At 39.5% G+C, this 24,488-nt stretch overlaps 1 protein-coding gene across 3 annotated transcripts; it reads right to left on the minus strand.

The window, feature by feature from the left end:
* Positions 1 to 864: 864 nt before the first annotated feature.
* BRCA1 (BRCA1 DNA repair associated) lies at positions 865 to 24,384 on the minus strand. 3 transcript variants are annotated; one of them, XM_068660770.1, is made up of 23 exons: positions 24,302 to 24,384; positions 23,677 to 23,775; positions 22,894 to 22,947; positions 22,531 to 22,611; positions 21,945 to 22,033; positions 21,000 to 21,145; positions 20,166 to 20,274; positions 19,559 to 19,604; positions 18,919 to 19,061; positions 15,075 to 18,410; positions 14,326 to 14,411; positions 12,586 to 12,757; positions 10,698 to 10,830; positions 10,377 to 10,534; positions 9,559 to 9,881; positions 7,978 to 8,065; positions 7,047 to 7,124; positions 6,521 to 6,561; positions 5,565 to 5,648; positions 5,091 to 5,145; positions 3,600 to 3,673; positions 3,044 to 3,104; positions 865 to 2,112 (listed from the first exon to the last, which is right to left on the minus strand). In XM_068660770.1, exons 2-23 carry the CDS (start codon positions 23,754 to 23,756, stop codon positions 2,009 to 2,011), a joined length of 5,541 nt encoding a protein of 1,846 aa, XP_068516871.1. In that variant the 5' UTR covers positions 23,757 to 23,775; positions 24,302 to 24,384; the 3' UTR covers positions 865 to 2,008. The 3 variants fall into 3 exon arrangements, with proteins under 3 accessions (XP_068516871.1, XP_068516870.1, XP_068516869.1); XM_068660769.1 differs by lacking the exon at positions 24,302 to 24,384 and adding an exon at positions 24,107 to 24,158; XM_068660768.1 differs by lacking the exon at positions 24,302 to 24,384 and adding an exon at positions 23,876 to 24,100.
* Positions 24,385 to 24,488: the final 104 nt, after the last annotated feature.

Here is a 24,488-nt window from a genome sequence, read left to right on the forward strand (position 1 = left end):
CACAGCAGCAGCAAGCTCCTGTTAAGTTGCAAGAGGTGAGCAGTCTCAATTACACACACGGCACTTAGGGGAAGGCAAAGCCTCAGGCAAATCTACAGACTGCACCAGCGCTGATTTCAGTCTTCCCTCCCTCTAGTGAATAGCACTGAGGGCTCCTGCAGCCCCTTTCAGGAGGTATCCAGTCCTTTAGTGACACAGGTTTGACTCTGTTCACAGATGCTATTTTTAATAAAGTGTTATTTCTAGAGATCTAGTCACCTGCAACGAAGAAGGCCACCCTCGCAGGCATCGTTCCCACTGAGAATTATCTGGGGCTAGTACCTCACCTGCTAGGAAGGACAAGCCTCGTGTCGAGACCTGAGGGACCATTTCATAACAGCAGGAGCAAGCCGGTCCTGCTTGGCCTTTTCCTCTCATCTAAGAGGCAGCATTTAGTCCCCCAGAGCTATAATCTTTGGAGAGGTAGATTAAAAAAAGCCAATGTGGGCTCTAGAGATAAGAAGTGTGTCAGTCTGAAGGTGAGGCGGTGTTGAACAGCCTTGGCAGTTACGAAATGCTGTCACATATAGAAGAAAACCGGAATGTATGGCAGCTGAGCAAACGCTTCCAGCACTCACACTACCAATAGCAGTGCCTAGTCGGACTATATTTGCCTCCACTTGATAACCCAGTTGCTTCTCGTGTTGATAGAAATTACAATTGTGTCTCCAGCTCTGAAATTCTCATTTACATTTATGACCTCCTCCAGTACGTCTCCACACACACCCCCACTGCAGGAGGCTAGACTCCAGACATGTTTTCATGTATGCCTCGATGCAGAGGCTAAGTGACTGATTCACATAAAAATGGAACAATTACATGAAATACTTGCCAGAATCAGTTTATTTACTTTAAGCATCGCAGTATTTATAAATATATTTTATACGTTTCCAAGACAATCTAGCAGCATCCAAACAATTCTCTGAACATTGCTACAATTTATTACTTTTTTTTTTTTTTTAAACAACAACTTTATGAAAACAGGTTCACTTTCTGCTCTGAAAGTACAAAATTATTTATGAAGTTGCATTGCTTGGCAACAGAAAGAAGCAATATATTTTCTTCCATAAAAAGCAATGTGTTTTCTTTGCAGTCTCATTCTGCAGGCAGGGACTATTTGAAGCAGATTCTTACAGGGCTTATTGTAGGTCACTGGGATACTAAAGTGCATCTATTTATTATTTCTTTAGGTGCCACATACACTTCTCAGAAATAAAAAACGAAAACAGAGGCTTGCTGTTTTAAGGAGTGGTTTACACTGGGAATCAAGTGCTGGCTTTTCAGGGAATGTGCTCGTACTAACCAGGAAAACCACCTACAGGTTGAGTAGGACACTTGTATAGTCACATAGTTGGATGTGTTGTATCCAGGGGTCCTAACAACAGGACTGCTGCTCGTATAGTTTTTGAAACAGATGTAGTCCACAGCCTAAGAGTAACCATGCTGATACACAAGTAATCACTAAATAGTATTTCTTTGTATTGATATACATACATCCTTATTCGGGCTATGTATTTATGCAAAATACAAATATGGAAGTTACTCAGGAGTGCAAGTACATTTTAATTCAAGCCCTGAGCCCAGTATTACTGTTGTAAACAAGTATTCCTTGAAAAAGACCTTAAGCATACAGGCAGGGACTGGCTGGGATGGTAAATAATGCATCACCGTTTCTCTAAGGAAGCCATGTTCTAAATTCTAGTTAGGTTTTAACCTCAATTTGTTTTACACGAGTTTTAAGGGACTATTTTAAAATTAGAAATGTTGATCTTTACAGAACAGCAGGCAACTCCATCTTTACTCAGTTTTGATTAATAAAAATAGTTATTTTACCCTGAAAAAAAAAACAAAACACTATTTGCACAAATTCTCTGCATAAGATACTTACAAATCCATAGCCCTTAAAACAATTACTAAAGTATCAGCACTGAGGAGAATTAAAGCAACAGGAAGAGAAGTGCAGACCCCTTTAGGACACAAGGTAAGCGTCAAGCTCCTGGCACTCGTAGCAAGCAACGCTGTCTAGCACCCACTCTCGAGTCACCACGGCAACATTGTTCTTTTGCTGGATTGCTGCAAGACAAAGACACACTTGATAAAACTATTATCAGTGAGGCAAAGCAGGTTAACAGCGAGCTTCCTGATACCCTTCTGGTTAAACTACTTGTTTTACCTTTGACGTCTTAAAGGCTTTGATAAAAAGCAAGTTTCTAAAAACAGCTGTGTGCCACAATTCCTTTTAAAAAGGCAGGTAATGTTGCTGCTCCATAAAGAACAGCTGCTTGGCAAATGGTCCAGCAGGAAGTTTGGAACACCACAGAACAAACACTAAAATCAGAGTGCAGTCCCTGTTATCTTTTAACTTAGGACCTCGGTGACATGTTGTATTTGCAACATCATCTTCACGGTCCATTGTTTTGCTGAACTCCACCATAGCCTAACTTGCTTCAATTCATCCCAATATCTCATTTAAAAGCAAGTCAAATCTGGACCACTTGTGCTTTCCAGGTCACACTGTTTCTCTGGAAGCTTTTGACACCACACAAAAAAAAAATCTGTATTGATCTCTCTCCATATTTTATAAGTTAACACATGGTAGCTGGATGTTCTTTCCAGACCAAGAGAATCTTGTCCCATCTGAGGCTTTCTGCTAGATTTTTATTAGTCAGAGATGCTTCTTCCCCTTTAGCAAACTTTCTGCAGTACAAAAGGTTTCTGTAAAGCTGATGATATGCAGGACAACTGAGCCAACAGCAAACACACACCACCAGTATCATGTTTACAAGTTATACTAGCAGACCACCTTTTGAAACTCCATTTCTGATTCTTGAAATAATATAGTCTGTCTTTTCAGACTTCAAGACATACCTCCCCCTTCAAAAGTAGTGGTATTTTATTCCTACTCCTCTACAAATCTCGCTGATATTTAACTATTAAAACCACTCATATAACAGAGACACTCAACGTGTACCATAAGGCAATCCATGACTGTAAGCAGTTTTACCTTTATAGCTTGTGCCTTCCATCCAAGCATCTGGCTGCACAACCACAACAGCAGTGGAATTCTAGGATTCCAAGATAAGAAAATAAAAATGTTATCTGTCTGTCATTGAACGACTCTCACACCTATCTGCAGAGGGTGATAACTGGGCTGACTCTGCTTCAAAGAGGATTTCACAGGGGACGTTAAGTGGTGGTGGAAGAAGAAACACATTGGTTGTTAATTTTTTTCTGTTATTTCTCTCCAGGAATGCTGTGACTAAGTTAAGGCACTAAAGGCTTTTTGCACTGTAAGGTGAGGCTCAGTGCTGATTTCAATAAAGATTATCTAGGTGGCTGGCACAGAGTACTCAGATCAGTTTTCAGCTCAGTATAAGCTTCACTCCAAGTCCAGAGTATGGCAGCCATGCAGTTTTGTATCATTACTGCACAGTTCTCTCTAACATTCCCATATGTATCAGCCTTTGAGGAGTCCAAAAAGACTGGGTAATCTTTCAACATGCACATTATGTAATGCAGTGAATGGGCTATAGCTAAGTGCAACATTCATCAACACTTACCGTTTTGTGGGTGAACAGATGAAGTTGCTTCACTACAGAGGCACCACAAAGCTCCACCATCCATTCAAGATGCCCTGAAGAAGTCAGATAAAAAGATAAATCAGATAAACAAACAGATAAAACAGATGTTTAGATGTAGAGCTCAGTGATATGGTTTAGTGGAGGACGTGTTAGTGTTAGGTCAGAGGTTGGACTCTGATCTTGGAGGTCTCTTCCAACCTAAATGATTCTGTGATTCTGCAAGTCTATTACTACTGTGCTTTATATCACTCTGAAACTGACACCAGTCCCTGTATTTTGTTCCAAAGCAAACTGTCACTGTAAAAAGGATGTTGGCTTTAGTACACTTCCTAGCCTGCTGAAGACACCATCTCCTTTGAAATTCAAGGGTAACAATATCATGAAAGGGATCAAGTACAGCAGCCAAAGGATGGAATTCCAAGTCCCAGGCGCTTTTGCCAAGTGCTTCCCCCTCACATTAATCAGAGCAACAACAAAAATCCAAAACAACACGTGCCCAAAAGTTAAAGAGAAAACCACCAACAATTTATTTCCTTTTACCATAAGGATGTAAGGCACGAAATTCAAATTGAAATCAGAAGTTAGAACTGTGATTATCTCTCATTAAGAGAAGTAGCTAAAGTATTTAATTTCCAGCAATTTGTTGAACTCATAGTGAAGAAAGTAAATAAGTCTCGCAAGTATAAGAGCCATAATTGATCATCACTGCAGCAGGTGAAAGCACTGCATCCTCTGTAGTAATTATCGTAAATGTCAAGAGGTGCAAGGATAATTCATCCAAAGTTATATTGGACAAATTGAAAGTACCTGCTGTAAAAAAAGGACCAAACCACAAAAGTACAAAGGGTATAAATATTTTAAATAGAAAAATTCTAGTTTAAATTTAAGACATCTGCTATACTTCATTCAGTTTTAAACAAAAAGCTATCTTTCCCAGCTTTTCTTTCACATATAAACTGCTAGTTTTGTTGTGTTTCACTTTTAACATCTGCTAATAGAGAGAGAAGATTACGCTGATGATCTGTCAACCACTAGATAAACAAATACCTTAGAAACTGTTTATTAGGACAGCAAAAAAAGCACTCCAAACGTAACTTTCAGTAGCATTTAAAACGATTACCTGACAGCATGATATTAACGCTTTTCCTTCATTTCTAGAGAAGCAGGGATAAATTAGATAAAACATCTGTTTTTAAATACACTAGAACTGCCAGAGCATTTTCCTGAGGACATCCAAATAGAAGAGAACACTTTCTGTTAGGAGATAGAATTGGATTAAATCCTCCACCTACACAATACCTCACGTAAATATTTTGAAAGTTTCAAAGTAAAAGACGTAAAAAAGCAACCAAAAAGAGCTCAAACGTGAAATTCTGGTGAATGCATACAACCCCTCTTCAGATATACACGTGTGTGTGCATACTTATTTTTAATACTGGGAGTTTGTTCAGTTCCACCACAATGACATACCTGTAGTCATATCAGTGAAAGGACCATAGCAGCAGATCTCAAAGTCTTTAAATATCTGAAAAACAAGGAACATGTTAACAGAGTACACATATGGCACCCTTACAAGACAACATTTAGCACACTAGTTTCACTGCAATTCTAGGACTGGTTATTAAGCTAATGCTGTTTCACAAAGCATAACTGAAACTTTTGTTTTGCAGGTTACAAATTAAAAAAAAACAACCACCAACCTTGTACTGCCCTATACCAATGTTATAAAGCAATGACATCCACTCTAAGCACTGAGAGTCACTTAAGCATTTTTATACGTGAAAAGTGAGCTCTGTCAGCAGCACTGAAAATATGCTCAATTTGCACAATTCTGTACGTACAGAGCAGCAGAGGAATCAGAAGTAACAAATAGTCAGCTGCTTTCACCACGTATCTGAAATGGTCAGGGCAGGAATGGGTTTTCCTCCCTGATAACGCTTGTACCTTTTCAGTCAGAGACTGCCTTGCTCTCTTAGGACCTTGGTGGTTTCTCCCATTGATTACATCTCCTCTAACTTCAAAGTTCTCCTGGAAAATAAAAAAGCCTGAAGTTGGAGATTGAGAACACTTTGCTGGTCAGAGTTCCAGATCAGGACAGAAAGATATCAGATTTCAGAATTGGAAACTTCATTTTCTGCACACATTTAATTCTAAAGATTTTTCAAGAACAAGAGAGCACAAATGAAATCGCTGCAGCATCCTACAGTTTTTAAAGAAACACGTAGTCAAACAATGTTGAAATGTAGCAGGAAGAACAGTATAGGAGTACTCCAACAATAAAATTAATTTATCTGTAAAGTCTCGTTTGATGGAAGATAGCTATCAGTATATTCAACATCTTTTTTGTTTTATTTCAAGGCATTCATTTTGCAGATAGATTTACAACAAATATAGTACTGCATATAATAAACACTTAATTCTCTACTACTCTCACTGATACAACACTCCCCAGAAATGTGTAGCTGAGAAAAGAAATCCTAATACCATCCAGAAACACACAAAAAAAAACCAAACTGAAATTAAGGTCATATCAAAAACTATTTCTTCTAGGAAAGGTACTGGAACAATACATTTCTAGTAGTTGTCTACTGCAAAGTTGAACAACAAAAACAAGGCATCAGTATTGATGTGTTCCAACACTATTACTTTATGCAGACTCCAGATCTCTTCCTCTACGCTGTAATCCATCAACAGGAACACTTACTAAAAGGGATCCATTCAATAACACTGAATACCTGTCATCTAATTGTGGCTTTTGGTAAAATTAGGAACCGATTTTTCACAGCTGGATTTGCATGTATTTCATGCTTAGACAATATCTGAGACTACTAGTAGAGTCATCAATGTAACAGCATTGTTTACACATTTGATATTTTAGTCTAAAACATAAAAAAAACTACCTCATCCAGTATCATTCCTTCTTTAAAAGACTGAACCACCCCTAAAAAAAAAGATAGAACAGCACAAGTCATTTTATACAGTAAAGTTGTTCTTCCACTGCCAATAGTTTGACTTCACCACCATATTAAAATGAAGGTATTTGTACTAAGGGAAATTAAATACTCTGTGTTGCTTGAACGTACTTAATGAATTTTGTCATATTTTTTTTAATACTAATTTTGCATTAACTGATACCATGCAGTTCAAAGATTTAAAGTACAATGGGAAAGGCACGTCACAGGGAAGAGAGCAATCCAATACAGTTATTTGAAAGCAGAAAAAGTATTCAGAAGCTAAAGCAGCTTGATGTTACTTTATTTTTTTTAAAAACTATTTAGAAGAAACTGCAAAACACCAGATGCTAACATATTCAAGACAGGAAAAGATATATATACGTATATATTTTTATCTGGAACAAGAGAAAAGTACATTTGTGGTAGAAGTGCAGAGACAACTTTTCTCAAAAAAAAAAAAAGTTATACTTACACTGATAACTAACTACCCATTTTCTTCCTGCAATACCCAGAAAGTACTTCAGTGTCCGTTCACACACCAGCTCCTTATCTGCAGAATAAACAATGATAGAGATCTTTTAGTTTTGTTATTAATGAAAAATAGCTCAGATAATTTGTACTGAAAACCAAAAGATTTTGCTAAGCGAGGCTGCAAAATATCAAGACCAGAGAGGTTGAGAAATTTCTGTGTCCTAAAATTTCCCTCCCAAACCCGCTCAACTGAAGGAAATGAGCAGAACTTAGTCACATGTAGAACTTCTGGACTCTTTTTTTTAGTTATTAAAGATAACAGGCAAGGAATACGTATCACTATAGTAATGTTAGCATAAACTTTTAGATGACTAGCCATCTAAGCTCCTCTTCTGCTCCACAAGGACAGGCACAACTTTCAGAAGACAGATCATGCTCTTTGAATGAAGGCAGAACCATCTCTGTCTCCAAAACCACATGGCCATCCTGCTAGTGATATACTGCAGGAAGAAAAAAAGCAAGTCCATAGATTTGGGCTAGCAGGATTTTCTGGCTCCCTTTCTATGTAGGTTTTCAAAAGCAATGAAGGCTCATGCCATGGATTCTATCCAAACATGAGCCATCCAGAAGTGCTTCTATGACAGTATATAGCATGCCCACACAACCAGATTTGTCTGAAAATATTTTGCTTTTTAGCATTTTTTTTAATTAAAACACACAGGGAAACAAAGCACTCCCACACTGATTCTGTGAAATCAAATTAGAGAGATTTGTATTCCCAAACTTAAATACCAAAAATTATGAATACCTTTTCCTCTAAATTATTTAAATTTATTGCTGAACCATCTGCTTGTTGGTTAGTTGTTAGTCTAGAGTCAACTATTTCACTTGTTGTGTAAATATGGGGTTTGTTCACATGGCTCCCAACAAACCTGTTTTCATTATGACGTGCGTTGTTCCATCAGTAATGTGATTAGAAAAAGTGCTTTGAGTTTTTCTGGCAAACTTCTGGACCACCATCTGAATAACAGTTAAAAAAAAATAAAGTTAATAGCTAGCAAAACATTATAAAAACAAGTTTATAGTAGCAAAGCATACAGTAGTTATTTTAAATTAGTGGTTTTATTCGTGTTGGCACACAGAGTGTATGCTTCCATTAAAGACACAATAAAAGTCACTAATTTTGGCACCATCCAACAGGCTAAAGAGTTCCCAGTCAGTTTATGAACCAAAAAAATGTTTCCTCCTGGAAATGCATTGTAGAAACAGTTTCGAGCTAGTTACTGATGGTCACAAAAGAGGGATTTATTAAGGATCAGTAACTAGCACTAATGTTTTAGAAGACTATAATTAAAAAATTCCTTTCTTATGCTACTTTATTCAGAAGGCCACAAGATTCAAAAAATGCTAAGCAACAAAGACTAATGATATACAATACCTCTGCCAGGATTATTAGCAATTCAGAATTGATTAATTATAGAAATCCTCACTATGGAGCAGAATTTGGATAATGAAGTAACAGCTGAGAACAACCCAATGCGAGTTTCGGAGTTTATTATGTATGATAAACTTGTCAGCAGCTTTCATAACAAAACTTAACAAGTTTAAACACATTCTAACAAACAAAAAAAGCATTCAAATTACTTCCTCCCTAGTTAAAGCTGTCATGCATGCCATTAGTGCAACTGAAACCTAGCAAAAGCAGCTTTTTTAAAATTAGAATGTTTCCAAACAGCCAACCACTAAAGCATCATAAAAAAAAATCTGTATAGCAGAATTTTTAGTAGTTATTAATAGTGATTTTAGCTCTCACTAAAAGACTGGTGAGAAATGTGAAAGATGTAAGAAGGCATTTCTCCCCAATGTTCTCCACGGCAGTGACTTTCAGACTACCAAATGCTTTAAGCAAATTCTGAGAAGAGGGCAGATTTCCAGTCCTTTGTGATTACATTCTTAAACCAGGTAAACACTGGGAAAAAAAAAACAACCGTGTGCCTTTTTTTACCAATAAGAGACCTAATTCCAGAAGCTGACCAAATCATTTGCCATAAACATAAGCAGCAGTGCTCTGCACCACTGGCTATGAATTGAACAATAAACATAAAGGCACTGGAACAACATGGGAGTTAAGAAGCTGACATATACATTTTTTATGATCTCTGCATGTATCTCGCTTTAGAAAATTTTAGAAGAGCAGGCACTGCAGCATTTGTTTGCCAAGGCTTTCTAAAAATAAAGTCCTCTCACTCTGGAATAATGTGATTTTCCCCTAGACAGTAGGAAGTCATTTTAAAAGTTCAGACTTCAGTAAGCTTTCTAGTGCTGTTCACAGGCCACATTCCTCTTATTTTTAGGAGTGAAGTCTGACTTGAGCTACTATAGTATGATCTGTAGATTACGCTAAGATTACCTCCAAGGTTAGCTTCCAATGCAGTTAGATCTGTGTTGACAACTACAGTGATCAAGTGGCATGATTTAAAAACAGATCTCTAAACACTCCGAAATATACTTACGTGTTCACTTTGCTTCAGACCTGATGCCACAATTGACATTTTTTTCCTGTTAGTCACAACTGGATTTGTAGCATTTTCTTTCCCAGATGCATTGTGCAGGACAGATGTAGGAAAACATACGCTTCTCTTCGATTTACATCCTTGGGAATGGCTTTTGTTATCGTTCTGAGCTACTGCAGAACTATTTGTTGCTTCTGCAGTTTGAAGGTGAGGAGGCTTCACAAAGGAGGAAGAGGCATGTGGGCTCCTGGTCACATTTCCACAGAGATCATTTAAGACAGATGCCTTGTTTAATTTAGTCCCAGACTTCTCATCTGCATTTTCTAAAGGAAAAGAAATTAATTCTTATTAATTCTTGAAATAATTTCATGCTTCTTTTAGTCACAGTGGAAAGCTGTTGCATCAATTTAAGTTTATGTGCTGCAATCATTTCGTGTGCTTGTTTGTTTACAATTTCACCTTTGCCTGTCTTTACTTTTTCCTGACAGATAGCTGAGACACCAGAATACCTGCAAAATTCTTAGCAACATGTCCTGCAAGAAGCACTGATCTACATGTGAGACAGATAATGACTCCCATCACTTTAAAAATGTTGCTCAACTCCATCCTGATGGACAGCCATACATTTAGACAGTTGGACTGCCAAACAAGACCAGCCAAACACGAAGTTACATCTTTTAAAATCGATCAGGAATACAAGAGTTAAAATCCTCGATTTACTTGTCAGGAAATAGCAGCTTTTGAGTGTGTGTGAAAAACACATGAACATCTGGAAAAAAGCAGAAATAAAACCATGTTGTATCCCTCTTCAACGTTACCTTCTTCACTCTGACTATATTCTTGCACTGCTTCCTGCACAGGCTTTGTCTCTTGAGGAGCTTTGTGCTCCACAACACTATCATGCCGAAGGTCTTCCTCCAGATCTGGTCTCTTTGACCAAGAGGATTTCAGAGAAGGATACGGCAGTTCAGGAGACCTTGAGAGGAAGAATTGTGATACTGAGAGTGAAACAAAGATGACAAGCATGCAGCAACAGCTATGCTACTACAATTGCTCAAAAGCTGAGAGGAATTTACTTCAAGATTCTTTTCATCTTTTTAGAATACAAGGCTATAAGCAAAAGTAAAAAAAAAGTTTACCTTTCAATTTCTAATTCTTTTACTTCACTGTTAGAAGAATCACTTGGTATAGCATGGACCTCATCGGCTGAAAATCCCTTTGAAGTGCTGCATTTGTGATTTTCAAGACTTCCTTCCGAGGTTGACTCTGCTCCTTTTTTTTTTTTTTTTAAAAAAAAAAAAAGAGCAATTCTTAAGCAAAATAACTGTTCATAATTGTTTATTCAGATGAGAAGTCAAGCATTCTCCAAAAGCTCCATTTAGACACATTTCATAGTGGCCAGTGTTCCCGAACAGAAATCTACACAAAATGCTACGCCCTGAGAAGCACAGCTAATAACTACATTTGATTTCAGATACTGCCATCTACAAAGCCGAAATACCAGCTGACCTATTAGGTGGAAAAAGGTGGAAAATAGGCCAAAGCTACACAACTTAGTGCAGTTTATTTACAAATCCCCTCAACACGCTACTGCATCTGCGTTCACAAGCAGCAGAAAGGCATTTATTTGGCAGCTGGAAGATGCCTGCAGTTTTTAACAAGCCATCAATAACGCTAATCAGTTTAAGCTTTTCCGAGACAGAAATCCATATTCTAGAATAAAAACGTAAACATGAACCAAATTAATTCAATTAATTTTCCAGCCTGAAGGAAACTAATCGTTAATTTGCTGCCTTAATCCTCAAACGTTCTATTTATAGGTATCTGTAATAGTTGGACTTACTGGCTTTAGAAATGTCACATCTCAAAACCTGTTTTATGAAATGACAGAGGATTCTCAAACGATGCCACGCAAATTAGGAAGTCTCATTAAATAAGCACAGGTTAGAAACTAATCAGTCTCTTAATATTTTAACGATATATTTAACATTAGCGGCTGAAGATACCCAAAAAGGTAAGATTGCTGTACTGTAAAAACCACGCACAGTAAAGGCTTAGTAAGACACTAAATGGCTTTGAATTCCAGAATGCTAAATTATCCTAATTGCCTTCAGAAAACAAAGGGAACTCGCCGAAATAAGGCCACAGAAGGAATGTATACATATGTATTTAGCAGCAAGTGGTATAATAAAACACTGGTGCAATTTATCTAGGAGTTCAACAAGAATTACATCTTTGGAAGTCTTTAAATCAGCGTTGGGTGCCTTTCTAGCACCGTGAGAAGTTCAACAATGAACATCTGGACTTACTCCAGGCTTTGGTGAAAGACTGCTCTACGTTCTGTTGCAGACAGCTTGTCCAAACACTAATCTCAATATCTCCCTAACAAAGAAAAACTTGATATCAAGCCCTCTCACACAGACAGCAGCAGGTGATTATTAAGGAATTCTTCAGCATTTATTTACTGGCAAGGACATTTGTGTTCACGTACTGTTGAGGGGATTTACGACCTACACACCACTATGGGTATTCCCCCCCCAACCCTGGCCCCAACCAGCAACCTGACCCTCATTTCTATTACTTTTAACTGCCAATACCTACCTAAACTCCTTTCTGTCTCATTCTTTCATGTGTTAGAGGGAAGTTTCTACCACAGCAATAGAGGCCAAGTCCTTTGGGTATTGAGCCACCCTCCCAGCCCCTTACTCATCCCAGTGAAAAGAAAACAAAAAGAAAACAGGAGAAATGACAAAACAGGAACAGGGATTAGTCCTGCCAAGCCACAAGGCCTATTTATACTCCTGCGCCATCCAACACAGATCTGGAACAGGAGTGTTGTTACACTGCATAGTACCTAAGTTATAAATAAAACAGGTTTGTCTCACCGAGCAGCTGAATTTAAGCAAATTTTAAATTGATAGACGAGCAGAATTTAACACTGTAATTTGTGGCAGAGGAGAAAAAGAGCTAATAATAGCCACACAACCGTTCACAGGATAGCTAGGAAAGGTTTTGTTTGCTATTTACCTCTTTGCCTTGTTTGTTCCACTGCAAGTATTCTTTCACTCCTGGGACCCAGCAGCTCCCTACACGCAGGTAAGGGCTCGGAGTCCTGACTTCCATGCTCCTGTAGCACTGCTTCGAGCGCAGCCATTTCTTGTTGTAGTTTCTTCAGGTTGTTCTGCATTGCATTCTTCTGCTGCAAGCCATGCATGGTTGCACCAACGTTAGCAAACTTAGTTTTAAACAATACCATCAATTTAACAAATACTTGAAAATTAGCACAGCAATTATGAATTACTTTTTATTATGTGTGGAAGAGGCAACTATGATGATTTTACTGTAACAAACAACACGTGCTATGTCAAAGGAAAGAAAAAGAAATCATAGTTTTTTCACTGTTCTAATTATTTCAGATTTAAAGGCTCACCACAGTTTAATTAGCCAGGGAAAAAAACCCAACCTTTTGTAGAAATTTCTTTAAAAATTATTTTGCTCCAGTCGCATTAGCTTATATTGGCCACTTAATTTAAAAGTTAATAATGAACATCAGGTATTGAGCCTCTGCACCTTCCTCCTTTATGAAAGCCTCGAAGGCTGCTTACGAAAGGAATAAAATATTTCATCCTACTCTTTCCTACTTTGTCTCTGAATACTACGGTACCCACTACTAAACATATGTCATGTGCCTCCTCATAACATAAGCTTCAAAGGATTCTTTTAAAAACCTAAAAGCTTCACCATACAGGATAAAGTGGTTTCCACAGTCCTGAACGCTGCCATTTGTAGCTCTAGCACTGACACCATGTGGAGATTCCCTGTTACTGATTCAATGAAAAACAAACAAAAACAACCCCCCTCCCACCACACAACAAACAAAACAAAAGCAACAAATAAAAACGTCCCCCCACCAAAACCCACTGAAAATCCCCAAACAAAAGCTCCCATACTTCAATTATTCCATTCAAGCCAGACAAATCCCTTCTGCCCTGTGATGTAGCTTTGTTAATAATATCCTGCAAGTTGACCATGTCGTGTACTGACTGATGCAGTATTTGGAACAACCACCCATAAAGCACAAAACTGCAGCTCCACCTTCTTTGAAATACATTAAAACCCACAGTAATCTTAATGCTCAGGAGGGAGATTTGGCCTGAGACTTACCTTGAAGTTATCAAAGACAAAAACAAACAAAAACCTAATGCATGATTTCAGGCTATTAAACAGTAATAAAAAATTAATATTGGAGAAAAGATGCTGTGCTAGACAGATCTTTCACTGAGCACAGCTCTTACTCTTATTTACATTTATAATATTCTAATACAGATTTTTTATTTTTAATCTTTCCCCTTTAAAGGGAAAGATCCATGCCTCTAAATATAAGGACTGGCTTTTTCATTGCACTTATCACCATTTATTATAAATTCCACAGCAATGAAGCCTTTAAATATAGGAAGCTGAGGCTTCCAGCATTAGTCGAAGATTTATCAACTTGCAACTTCCCCAATTAAGCACTGTAATCAACACCACGTAACAAGCTACAGCCATTAAAATGTACCATTACCATGGAAGACAAGACAGACACATCATGGCATAGAAGCCATTTCAAAGTTTTTGATTAATTAGGCCCTTGAATGTAACCTATTATGCTGAAAGCAGTTTCCCACTGCACTGACTTCACAGATTTGCTATATCCTAGAATGCATACGAGGCAGTGATGCTGGAAACATAAACTATGTTTAGAACTCTGTGTGTAAACTCACTCACCTGTGTAGAAAGGATTTCGCCCTGAGAGAATGGCCCACATGAATCCTCTACGTGACTTGTTTCACTGTCATATCCAGATGCTTCACCTTGAAGATGGAAGACAATCCAAGTTAGTTATAGACAAAAAAAAACAAAACAAAACAATAACAAACCAAGCTATCCACAATTTTTATCACATAGTCCTTTTAGCCAAATTTTTAACTATAGTGATAAAATGACAAGGTTTGAAAAGACTTAACTTAAAAGCCCAGGTCTACTTCAAGTGAACCTTTCAAAGAACATCATGCCACGTGTACGGCACAGTAAACAGAACACAAGGGAAGTGTTTCAACAGTGATGAAAGAGTCCTAAATATTTAGGAAAGCCATGAAAAGATCAAAATAAATACTAAAGAATTCTACGGCCAATTTCAACAAACACTTTAGCTGCAGAAACAGCTTAGGAAGGCTCTATGAAGCTTTATTGATGGATCCAAGTATAACATTATAATAACAAATCTAGTATCTCACTCAAAAATTAATTCCCATCAGACAGACTCAGGCTGGCAACTGGTGCCCAGTCAAGTCGATCCATTTTTGCTCTGAAAAAAACAAAAACTAAGTTTGTTGTTTGATTGCTTTGAGCTGATACATTCCTTTCCAAGAGCAAGCACCACATGAACACAGAACAAAGTTCCTGTGCAACCTTCAAGAACCTACAGGCAGTGACATTACAAACACAGCCAAGGAAATAAAAATCTGGGTTTGTACCTAGGTTTGGGTCTTCCTGGCATTCATCTTTGGAGTTTGTTTTTCTTCTCTTCAGCCGTCCAGTGCAACTCTGAAGGGTTTCTTTGCTCTCACTTACATTGCTCTGTTGTTTGGACGCATGAACTTGTAATAAAGGTTTCTTCGGCTCCTGTGCTCCTTCAGCTGACTCTTCAGACACGTTGGACTGGGAAGAAAACAAATTCACAGAGCATTCTGACTCCTGGCTTGGCGAAGCACAGCCATTGCTTAGGGCAGCCTCAGGCGTTTTCTGCACCTTGTCCTCACGACTTCCACCCCGAGGCAACGTGTTGGGATTTCCTGAAGACCCCACCGCAGATGTCACCTGTTTATTGGTCTGCAAAGGTGTGCTTGCCGACTTGCCAAATATCAATGCCTGAAAACACGGCAGGTCTTCATCCTCACTAGATTCTTCAGATGAAGACTGCAGTTTCTGTGCCCTTCTCCGAGCCCTCTGAATCCCTGTAGATCGTGGCTGGGAACTGACCCCTCCGTGGTCTCGTTCTTTCACCAAGGCACTTTTTACAAACACGGCAGAACTGTCTTTCCTAGGAGCTTCACAGAAGCTGACGTTCTCTTCGCTATCATCATCGGAGCACATTAAGCCATCAGGGGTTTCAGACGTATCTGAACAGTCACCTTTAAAAGTTTCTTCCAGAGTCTCTGCAACCAAACACTCCGGCACCCCTGTGCTGGCAGTTTGGGTTGCTGGCTCTTCATCCCCTATTAATCGTCTTCTTTTGCTCCTTCTTTTCTCAGCGTCTTTGCAGTTGAATTCTGCAGACCTTTGCTGACAAGCTGTAGGACGAGCCATTGATCCAGGCTGAAAACACAGCACTGGTCCTTCGCTGTCAACAAATTCGGCCTTTTCTGCTTGATCGCTTTCTGAACTGAAGCACATTTCACTGACTGTGTTAAGATCTGTCCTCTGGAAAACGTGCTCTTCTGTATTGCTCTGAACACTTTGACTCTTACTGCTTTTGACTGGATTCTGTCTTAACACGCTTTCTGCCCCTGCATCAGTTGACGCTGTCTTTTCACTTCCCCGCTCTCCCTTTTGTGGTCTGCTTTTGCCTTCACTGCTAGCAGCGCCCATTCTTACCGGTGTCATCAAATTCCCTTGGTTAGCAACCTGTGAAACATCCTGACAGTCCCCAGAGCGCACACATTCAGCACTGCTGACAGTGCACGACACGGGACTAGCACAAGCAGACTCACAGTTCTTCATCTTCTCTTCCTCACAAACATTACTCAAGTTCTCGGCAGTTTTCTCTTCCTGCAAGTTTTCTGTATTGAAGTATTTACTATGCCTTTTTTCTACCTGATCAGCACAGGACATTTTTAGCTTCTCAGATGCAACGTCATCTATTTCACATGCTTTCCTGGGAGCAGAATAAAGGCTGAAGGACAGACGCTTTGAATTCCTAAATATATTGCGCAGATACTGCGTGTCTTGCTCACTGTCCTCAGATTCCTTGGCCAGTTCTGACACATTTTTAGCCATCGGTGACTTTTCAGTTCTGAGGCCCTCTGGAACATTTTGTGTACTGTGCTCTTTGTCCTGGGGTAAAGTAGGACACGATTCAGCCCTCTTCCCTTCAGGCAGGTGGGAAGCAGTTTGCACAACAGCCTTTGAAGGAGGCTGGTGGAGGAAAGGGTTACCCAGCACCTCACCTTCTTCTGAACCTGCTCTGGGTGAAGAGGAATTCAAATCTGAATGCTGGTGTGAAGGTGCAGGATTGAATAGACGTTTTCCAGTTTCTGCAGTCTCAGATGAATTTTTTGGACTCATCTGTATTGCGTTTGCTTCTAGATCAGCACTCTCCAGGTTGGTGAGTGGCTTGCAACTCGATATATCCTGCTGCTCACACAGGTCTTTGCATTCAGAATCACAAACTAACACAGTCTTTTCAACCCCAAAGACAGGCCCTTCCTGGTCACCGTCGTATTTGCTCGCTTCTTTAATTACTGCCCTTTTTGCTGTCTCTTTTGTCATTTCTTCAGAAAGTAACTGGAGCCTCCTGCTGCGCCTGACTTGCCGTTGCTCAGAATCAGCATTCCGTGGTTCTTCACTGCTTGGGTAGCTCTCAATCAGCGTCTCAGCTGGATCAGGGGAAGCAGAGTTTTTATCCACTACTAACTGTAAAGCACACATAGTCCTAGTTGAACGTCTGCATCTTTTTGCTGCAGAACTTGGATTTTTAGTGCTCTTCTGATCAGAGTTATTCAGTTCTAGCTCTCCAGAGTGCTCACACGTCACCTTTTCAGTAGCATTTTTCGACATGGATGCTCCTTCCTCAAATTCTGCTAGCGTACTACCCTTTCTTTTCTCAGGTGGGGGATTCTCCTTACCAGCAGAACTTTCTTCACATTTTTTCTTTTCAGCATCTCCAAGGCACGAGTTAACACTTTGAGGGCATCCACCTGCCTCTTCTACATCTTTTTTCTTGATGAAGTCCTCAGGCTGTAGGTGACGGACAGACTTCCTTTTTCGTTTTAGGCTATCTTTTCTGGAATTATTCAGGCACTCCTGAACAGCAGGCACATCTTCCTTTTTTGTAGTAGGTAAAATCTCTCTCAGGATAATAGGGGGATTTGACTTCCTCTCTCTCTCATATGTTTTACCAAATATTTTGTCTTTGATGTTGTCTGTTTTTTCTTTGGACCACCTCTTGTTCCCTTCAGACACTGTAGTTTCCATGAAACCCACCACAGGGCTGGTCTTCTCTGAAATACATGAATCTTTATCCGATAAAGCATCTCCTTCACCTGAAACATCACTTGCCTCAGCAGGATCATCATGGGATGAATTGGAAGATAGAATCTCATCGCTTTTTGAAAACCATTCATTGACTTTCTGAATGCTTCGTTTCAATCTCTTCCTAGACACCTGATGCAGCGTAGGACAGTGTGGTGTCTCTGGCTGAAGGAGCTTCTCCAGAGGAGATTCTTTTTCAGAATTGTTCTCAGATTCACACATTTCCACATCTTCCACACTTTGCACAACAGCATCTATTTCCTTGCTTTTACCCGGTCTGTTCTCTGAACTATCTTCTAAATCAAACTCTTGGCTTTTATTACTGCACCGAGTTTGCTCTGCACCCGTTTCTTCTGCATTCTTAGAAAGAGACGTGTCCCCATCCTTTAAGGGACTGGCATTATTTGCTCTGTCACACCTCTCTGTCAGCAGGTCTGGGGAAAGAATGTTTAAAGGAGAACTCTGGCATTCCATCTCGTTCACTTGATCAGGATTTGCATGTTCAGCGACACTCTGCGTGCTTTTCTTGCTGAAGGCTTCCTTTGAGAAATCACTTTCACCTGAAGATTTATAAGCATTATGAATTATTAAGCCCTATTTTAAATGCACAGGAACAATGACAAGCTTAATGGCTTCTATTTGGTTTTAAAAGAACAGTTGTTTCCCTCCAAAACAGGATGCTATAATGTACAAGCCTCTCTCCAGAGGAAGGTGAAAATATCAGATTACACAATGCATGTTCATTCAACTACTTATGCAAATTACCAGACAAAGCTTTTGTGTTCTGAGGGACAATATAATGGCTTAAATAGACCAAAGGATCTTTGCACTTTGATCAAGTTTATTTTCCCTTCCGTTTCTGTGTGCAGAATGTGCACAGTAAGTGCCTAGTCTACAGGCAGTCTTCTACTACACTGTCACTAGCTGTAGGCATCAACAAAACTACAGAACACAAGACTACAAGAATAAAGAATATATATTTAATAGTGTGAAATCAAAGTGTTAACTCGTGGTCTTTCTTCCAAGCTTTCCTCTCAACCATTTTTATCACTAAATTAACGAACATACCTATGACATTTGGTAGAATTATTTCTTTAGCTCTCAGCTCTGTAGGTCGTGTATTGCAAGAATATTCATTCCCCTTCTCGGGGCTCTTAGGTTCTTCTAGCTTTTCTTCAGATGAAATCTGAACCACTTCTTTGTTTCCTAACCTGTTGGGAAGGTTTGTGAAAGGAAAAAAAAAAAAATCTACTTTCATTACAGAGCTAACCACGATTTGACACAATAGGAGACTTAATTTAATTTCCCCTTATTGCTGTTGGAAATAGCTTTTACAGAAATTAAGCTGCTGAGTAAAGACAACCATGCATGACTGACACTGGCCACAACTACATCCCTTCAGGATTTCAGATACTTTAACAGCCTCCCCCCCAGTCCTGAACTTGATTTTATTTTCTAAGGCATACTACAAGCTTTTATTCTGAAGCATTATGTAAAAGACAAAATATTTAGAAAACAGCTTGGCAGAATACCATATGACAAACTAACAGGAATCAGCTAGCCATTCTACCCTGATGTCCCAAAGCTGAAAACCACTTGAGAGCTTGAAGACTCCTGTCAGTCCTATGTTAATTAACTAAAGCAGAGTAATGGGCATACTGAACTGTCATCTTCAGAAAATACAAATTCCTTAATAACCCTTACTTACCCAGTATTGCCTGCCTGTTTGCAAAGCTCTTCAGATGAATCAGTGCCTAAAAACAAATCAGCTGTTATTCTGCATGAAAGGATTCAGAGAAAGGCGACTTGTCAGTGTTTACTATCACAGAGGCTCGTGCACTTAATTCTTTCCAAAGGCAGATGCTTTCAACTTTCATCATATCAGATCAAGTTCAATTGACATAATTATCACAATTTCAGTGCACAAGTATCTACATAGCTCCAGCATAAAGGTCTGCTTCCTGTTCCAGGGGATGAGGTTTTTAAAAATAGTGACTGGTAACAGAGTAAGAGTTATTTCTAATTTCCAAACAGGAAACAGTTGCCTGCACTGAGAACTGTAAGTCAGAGCACTACGTTTGAATTTATGGCTCAGATCCTTTGCTTAATATTGGTAGAAGCAATAATAATAATTACAAAACGGCAGTTATTTAGTTACAAATAACTTTTTAGATTTGTTAATCTGTTTTACACTTCACTCTCTTCAGGCGTTGAGAATAAACCAGTGCTTTAAAGACACTGAACTTTTTCACCTTTCGTTACTTTGCAAGCATCATACATGAGCTTAGCCAATATGGATCTACAACAGCTCTTACCAAGCTCTATAAATACTCCTTTTTCTAAGTCATGTTTCTGGTTTCGGTTTCTTAGGGAACACCTTTTCACACTGATGTCTGCACGCTGTACATCCATGTTAGCTCCTTGCTGATGGGAGAATAGAAAGGAATAGTTATTAGTAACAGTAGGTTATTTAAAAACAAATGAAACAAGATAACCACAAAGTAATTACTTAAACTACACAGGGGGGCGGATATGAAAGAACCAAGGGAAAGTATTTAAATTGGCAGCCTCTATGCAAACTGCCAATACATATAACTTATTACCACTATTTGTAATTTATCATCCATTCTGATATCAGGAATAGAACGTATTAATAAAAGCAACTGCCATGCATTTAACAGCTTAAATCAGTAAGAGTTTTATCATACTTAATATTGTAATCAGTACAAGTAGCTAAGAACAATTAATACTGCACCGTGAACAGACTTATACACTTAGCAGTCACCTTAAGTTGGGTTAATTCATGATCTTACCCATAAAAAAGTAAAAAGCCTCTACAAATAGTTATTTGACAGCCTCACTAAACAATCTGTGAAGAAAAAGCTTTCAACCCTACTATCAGCAACAGAATATATTAAGGCAGTATTATCTTTTCATGATTTTTCTTTTTTAGGTAAATTTATGCAGGCAGCTTTTTTAACAAGACAGAAATATTCAAATATTCTTGTCTGAAATAATATTCAAACAGCAATCTGAAAGCACAATGAAATCTCATATTCCATCTACCTATGTACATGTGCATACACATACTCCAAATAAAATGCTAACCAATCCAAAAATACATCGTGCCAAAAAAAAAAAAAAATTACCAAGGAGCAGTTTTCTTGTTCATTTTCTTTAGCACTTCTTTTCCTGTTTCTGAAGCCCTTACTCTGGATGACAGAACTTTCATTACATGGAAGCTTTGCAGCAGTGGCTTCTGTGGATGATTTAGGAAGGCAATGGCTGTTTAAAACTAGAAAGTGTCAACAGAAATAAATTTAAAAAGTATTTTCTTACATTGAGCATGACAGCAGGTATCTATTCATAAAATAGCCTAGTACTGACCCTATTATCTGAAATAAGTACTGAAATATTAAGTTAAATCTTGATCTTGGTAACTGATTTTCCCCAAAATTTTACTTTTATGGATAATCTAGCATGAAAATTCAACTACTGATTTTAGAATGACTGAACAACTTGAAAAGAAAGTCTAGTTTTTAATAGCACAATGTACTCCTTACTAAGGAAAAAATAGATTTATCCATCTCAACAAAATCTCAACACATGTAATTCAAAATAGAAAAACTTCTGATTTGCCAATAGCTTTTACAAGGCACTGACTGCTAGAAAGGATCAATTTGGATTCCAAAAGCACAGAGTTGAATGGAACAAGTTAACATATACTGTTAGGGCACTTACTAATTCACGCCCCAAGATTTCCAAAGAAGTTAGAGATGCAAGATTGGGTGTAATAACAAATCAAGAACAAGTCTTTGCCACAAAGTTATAAGTTAAAGATTATTTGATACTCATTCACCCATAGTCCGGGAACTGAAAGTTAGAGGACAGCTTGCAATCATGGAACATGCAGTAAAAACCCTTGAGAAAGTTTAAGATGTTATTGTAGGAAAATTAGAGGAACTTTCAAGGGAACTTGAGCTTCTATATCCAAGAAAACACTTTCAAAAAATTCTTCCCATATTGAGTACTTCACAGTAAATGAAACACCCAATAAATAACTATGACAAAAGCATCAAATTCCTAACGCTTACATTTTACTCCAGTGTCAAGCTCAAATGCGTGGATAGCTTCCAACAGTCCTTCAATCAGCTGCTTAAATCTGGAATTTTCTGTCAGACTTCTGAAATAACACCACCACATGACATGTTTTTAAAACAAACGTATGGGCAAGCTATCAACGGTTTTCTTAGAATAGACTGAACAAAAAAGGAGGAGTAAAGCTGCGAAGTGCAACGTGAGACAATAGAAAACTGTGGCCAAGGAGTATCAACACAATTTCCCCAAACAGCCTACTATTGTAATTAAAACACTATCACAAAGGGAAAGCATCATAATACTTTTTCCTCATGTAGGTTTAGCGCAGAGAAACTAGCTGTAATGGCTGAACAATAATGCAGCCTATAATTGATAGCACAAACGTTTGCTAAGAACAGTGTCTGTGACCTGTGATCACAGGTCACACCATACTGAGACAAAACATTACTCCTTTGAAAGCTGACAGTTCCCTCAATCAGTTTTTCTTTCACTTTTCTGCTAAGACATTTATGAAACAATGATTCATCTCCTCCTCAGAGCTCAAATCTCTCATCCCCAAGCCCACTTGCAAAGATGCGTTACCTCTTAGTAACTTCAGTCTTGCACAGAGGACACTGTACCACACCTTTCTTCTTTTTGCTGAGGAGTTTATACATACAAAACCTAGAAAAAGAATAATCACAACACAGTATTTAGTAGAAATCCTTCATTTTCAAGCAGAATACCTAGATTCTCATTCTCATGTTACAATGAATTAATCAATCCAATGTGGTACATTTGTGTAACTGCATTAATTGCTTTTTCAGAATGTAAGTTTTCCCCTTAAAATAGCCGCATATTAAGTTACCAAAACACAGTAAACATCTTTAGCAGTAAAGAAGCATAATGCTGCAGTGAATACGAACAGATTGACTAAGCATTGCAATTAGAAGTTTGCAAACCTACCTGCAGAATATGTGATCACATTTTGTTGAAACTGGCTCTTTCACTACATCCAAGCTGCAGAAAAAAAATAGAAAAGGAAAACATAACTTCCGTGTTCTTCTTTGAAAATAGCAGTAACAAATTGAGCTTCAAAAATGCAGTCAGTTTCCAAAACTTAAACTTGGTGTTGGAACACCAGCAGCTTCTCTTTCAGTTCTGACCTCCCATGGCAAGGGCAAAGGCCTTTGTAAAGAAGAGGTGCAAGAGCCCGTGTAATAGCAAACAAGAAAATGTACCTTCATATACATATAAAATATACCTTCATAAACACATAGAAGAAAGATTTAAAGATTAAAAAATATTCACCACAATAGACAAAAAAAAAATCTGCAACACCAGCAGCAAGAACCTTTAAGAACTGATCAGACATTGTAAACATCCAGGCGTTAGACAGAATTTATGTTATTTTAGCCTTTGTTTACATTGCAGAAGTACAAACCACACTTAACTTTCGGTGGCAAAGATCCACGCTGCTTTACAAACGATGCTCTAATCGGATGAGTTATATTTTTACTTCAGTTGGGTAGAGCACCGAGTCATGGAGGTGGCAACACGAAAACAAGGCTTGCCACAATATCTGAGCAAAACGCGCTTCCTGTCTTGTAGTTGCTCTCAGACAACACCAACGTTAACTGACTTTAAAACATTACTCTTCGTGTTTTCTTATGACCCCACCACTCTCAAATCCCTTCACCAGAAGCAAAAAACAAAAGCCCGAGCCGCAGCGCTGATCCCCGGCCGTACCAAATGGGGCACTCCAAGTTCTTCTGCATAGCCGAGAGCACATTCTGCACCTCCCCAGCGGCAACCACGGCCAGGTCCATGCTTCGCAGCCCCAAACACCTGCAAACAATAAAAAAAAAAAAACACCAATAACCCCCCAGCTCCACACGGGGGTACCTCAAAAATTCAGCCTGGAAAATTCCCAGCCCGGGGCCCGAACCTCAGCCCCTGCCCCGGGGCGAGGCTCCCCGAGAGCCTCCCACACCCAGGGAGCACCCCACAGCGCCACGGGACGGCTCCGGGCCCCGCCGCACGGCCTGAAGGGGGCACGGGGGGGAGCCCCGCGGCCGTTCCCGGCGCTGAGGCTCAGGGGGAGGCCGGGGGGAGGCTCCTTGGAGGCTGCCCGGAGGAGGCCGCCCGGAGGCCGCAGCGCTCCCCTCCCGCTCCTCACCCGCCCACCGCCGCCCTGTCACATTTCGCGCCCTTCCCGCCAGCCAGAAAAACAACGCGCCCCAACAGCCAATCGCACCCGCCGGCTGAGTCACGTGGCCCGAGAAACGCTCTCTTATTCGCTGCTTTCTTAAGGAGGGGCCCTGCCTCTGTTGCCACGGCGGGGATCGAGGCGTCTGATTGGCTGCGGTGTTACCTCGTGACCTTCAAAGCCTCAGCGTGCGCAGCGCCCGTGCGGCGCGCTGCATTGTGGGAGCACAGGAAGTGCGCGTCCGCTGGCTCGCCGCCCGTCCTCCCGCTTCCGGCTTCCCCGGGCTGTGTTATTGTTGTGTTTCCACCGCGCGCGGCCCCGCCTACCGACCAATCAGCGCGGCGGACCGGCT

The sequence above is a fragment of the Anas acuta genome, chromosome 25 (genome assembly GCF_963932015.1).
Source record: "Anas acuta chromosome 25, bAnaAcu1.1, whole genome shotgun sequence".
NCBI classification, from domain to species: Eukaryota; Metazoa; Chordata; class Aves; order Anseriformes; family Anatidae; genus Anas; species Anas acuta.